The sequence below is a fragment of the Thunnus maccoyii genome, chromosome 19, assembly GCF_910596095.1.
Source record: "Thunnus maccoyii chromosome 19, fThuMac1.1, whole genome shotgun sequence".
NCBI classification, from domain to species: Eukaryota; Metazoa; Chordata; class Actinopteri; order Scombriformes; family Scombridae; genus Thunnus; species Thunnus maccoyii.
In genome coordinates this window covers 25,993,071-25,996,148 of record NC_056551.1, presented here as the reverse complement: position 1 = coordinate 25,996,148, position 3,078 = coordinate 25,993,071, and the positions used below count along the sequence as shown (strand labels likewise).

Sequence of the window (3,078 nt, the reverse complement as noted above, 5' to 3'; positions counted from 1 at the left end):
CGCTCTGCCTGTTGTTTTCTGAACTACATAAGGGAGTCCCCGCTTCCCCCCCGCGAAAAAACATGTCCACTGAAGTCTCCCACCCCTCCCCTCCCCTCCCCTCCCCCCTCCCCTCCCCCCTCCCCTCCCGACGGCATGGATCGCTGTGAATCAACAGACAAGAGCTAGAAGCTGTAGAGTTTCCCTTAAAGACCAGCTGCTATATGTAAATCCTTCAGATATTTCGGCGTGTTCGTCAGGAGTGCAATTTGTTGTCTGAGAGCGAAACACAATGCACAGATATCACATATCTGCCAGCACATCGTCTGACATGACCCCCATAAAAACACAATCCCCGTCCCCGTCTCCCCCCCTCCTTCCTTCCTTCCCTGCATCTCAGACAATTAGCTAATGTATTCTGGTTTTTTAATCATTTGAAAAAGGTTTAAATCTTAATAAGGGCTACATTCTCCTGTGGGGGACTCCTGGCGTGTCTATCCATCCATGTGCATTTCTAAGTAGTCTCTTTCATCTTAAAATTATGAGCCTCACAGTCATTCATACAGACGAAACTGTACTGGCATGAACTCCGTAATTAACTGTAATTATCAAACAATATTGGAGGAAAAAAAAACAACAAACAGTTAAAACCAAAAAAAAAGAAAAAACTAACGCAAACACCAGACATCTATCCCAGAATCTTTTGGCCGTTCGTTCCAAACATACAATTATTACACGTATAAAGAAGGAACCAAAAATAGGTTAACAGGAGAACAAAACATCTGAGATCCAATCATATGTAGGCTTTACTCAAAACTGCCAGTCTCATTTCCAGAGTGTAAATAACTGTCTTGGTGTTGGAGAAAACAGTGGAGGACACACAGGGATCGATTCAAAATCGCACTACACCACTCGCCGTACTTCGAAAAATCTCTTCAGGTAGTAAATCTGTCCGAGCGTCATCGCCACCAGAACCAGGGCTTCGAAGAACGACCACAGCACCACTCTGCTGTTTGTGTTGTCGTTGACTAGAAGCAGAAGAAGAAGAAAAGAGACAAGTTTGTGAAATTACAATCGCATAATATCATCACTAGTTATTTTTGGGATTTTATTTTTAGACTCACTTGCTCTGTGTATCCTCTCACGGACCTCCATGTACTCCTGCTCGTGCTTCACAGCTGTCATGGCAACTGCCAGCTCATTGATCATCTCCTCCAGCTTGTTTTGGTGAGCTGAAACAGGAAAAACATTATCCATCAGCTGAAAGTCACAACACGAGTTACTGTGCACAAACAAAAAACATGCACAGGGTATGCAAAACATGCATAACATCTGTCGTGTGTGTGTGTGTGTGTGTGTGTGTGTGTGTGTGTGTGTGTGTGTGTGTGTGACTGGGGAAGCAAGACATTTGTAATTCATACGTGTTCTCACTGTGCAAGTAGTCAAATCACTCAGGAACATATCAAAACTCCTCATGTAGCGTAGGAATGCACGATATTAGTTTAAACTATGGAAACAACTCTGGTTAGAGGAAACTCTGCAGTGCATCACAAACTCAAAAGTCTATTTCACAACAGCAGTACGCTGCCCTGTTCCCTACCATCCCAGCTGTCACCACCTACAAAGAGGGGAAAAGTGGCCAAAATAAAGTCAAATAAAAAAGGGAAGAAACTAACACACAAACTCAATAAAAGCAGAATAAAGAGAGAAAAAAATGGTTTACACTGTGCTTGATTCTTCTGGGAACAAGCTGGCAGATTTAAATGATATGGAATTTCTTATTTTTGTCTCTTGTAAACAAACATTTATGAATCTTCTTCTACGCCTACCTTCTGTCTCCATGTCTTGGCCTTTGGGTGCCTCTCCGATATCGATGGTAAACATGACAATCTTGGGTGTCATAGTGGACATCTTGTTGCTGAAGCAGAACTTGTAGGTGCCGTCCATGTGTGCTGCCACCGAGTATTTCCCACTGGACTCTCTGTCGCCTTTGTAAATCTGCTTTCCATCAGGCCCTGTTATCTGTAGAAAAAGGAGAGAAATAAAAGAGTTAATAACAGTGCACCAGTAATATAACATGATGGCTTTTGGAGGCAACATATGGCAACACTTGAGTGAAATAAAAACACTCACAATTGTGCATATTAAAACAGAGCAACATGTACACGGAAAACTTGTAAAAGAGAAGCTTAATTTTATTTTGTTTCACGTTATATTAGAGGTTTTAACACTTCTGCAGAATTTAGCCGCTATGCTAACGCTGCACTTCCTGTATCGTTTTGAATAATTCAATAACAAGTGACACACGTTTCTTAACATACATCTGCCTGAATAATACCCCTGTAACAATCTATTCCTTCAGATTTAGTTGTTTTTGTCCGGCTGTGAGTGAAAAGCGATCAACCCTGGACAGAAACTAGTTTAATGTGTCGTTACGCAGACAGACGGCGGCTGCTGCTGCTAACGTTAGCGCAGGCCCGCCGCCGCAGGTTTAAGTTCAAAGAAACGCAGATTTCCCCTCGTTATGTGGCTAATTTATCATCTCACCTCAACATCGATGTCCAGGAAGCCTCCTTCGGCTACCTCAAACATGAGGCCCATCTTGGTGCCGGAGTTGACCCGCTCATAGAAGCACTCCTCGGCATGGGCGTCTATGCTAACGAAGTAGCCGGACGCAGTGGCAGACAGGACGGCCAGCAGGACAACCAGCTCCGACACGGTAAACATGTTTGAAATGTGTTATGGCGAAGGTCGCACCAAGCCAGAGGATATAAAGGGTATCCTTGCTTCAGGATGTCGGTTTGTATGATTGAATTGTTGCAGGAGAGGAGCCGCACCAGCTTCGCCTGCTCTCTGACTGCCACGTACAGGCTTAAACCAGCCGGCGAGCAGCGAGGGCCAAAATTAAGAGAGTGCGTGGCGCAAAGGTTGTCACAATGAAGATCTGTAGTGGTGACTCTCCTCTAATTCAGAGTGGAGCAGTGATGGAGGAAGTACTCAGATAAAAGTATAATACAGAAATGTGAAAATACTCCATTAATAGTAAAAGTCCTGCATGAAAAATCCTACTACAGTAAAAGTACATAAGTATTATGAGCT

The 3,078-nt window shown here is 43.6% G+C and overlaps 1 protein-coding gene across 1 annotated transcript; it reads right to left on the bottom strand.

The window, feature by feature from the left end:
* Positions 1-666: 666 nt before the first annotated feature.
* tmed2 (transmembrane p24 trafficking protein 2) lies at positions 667-2,876 on the bottom strand. The gene is made up of 4 exons (XM_042394813.1): positions 2,527-2,876; positions 1,809-2,001; positions 1,104-1,211; positions 667-1,007 (listed from the first exon to the last, which is right to left on the bottom strand). The coding sequence occupies exons 1-4, from the start codon at positions 2,704-2,706 to the stop codon at positions 883-885; spliced, it is 606 nt and encodes a 201-aa protein (XP_042250747.1). The 5' UTR covers positions 2,707-2,876; the 3' UTR covers positions 667-882.
* Between the last annotated feature and the right edge of the window lie 202 nt (positions 2,877-3,078).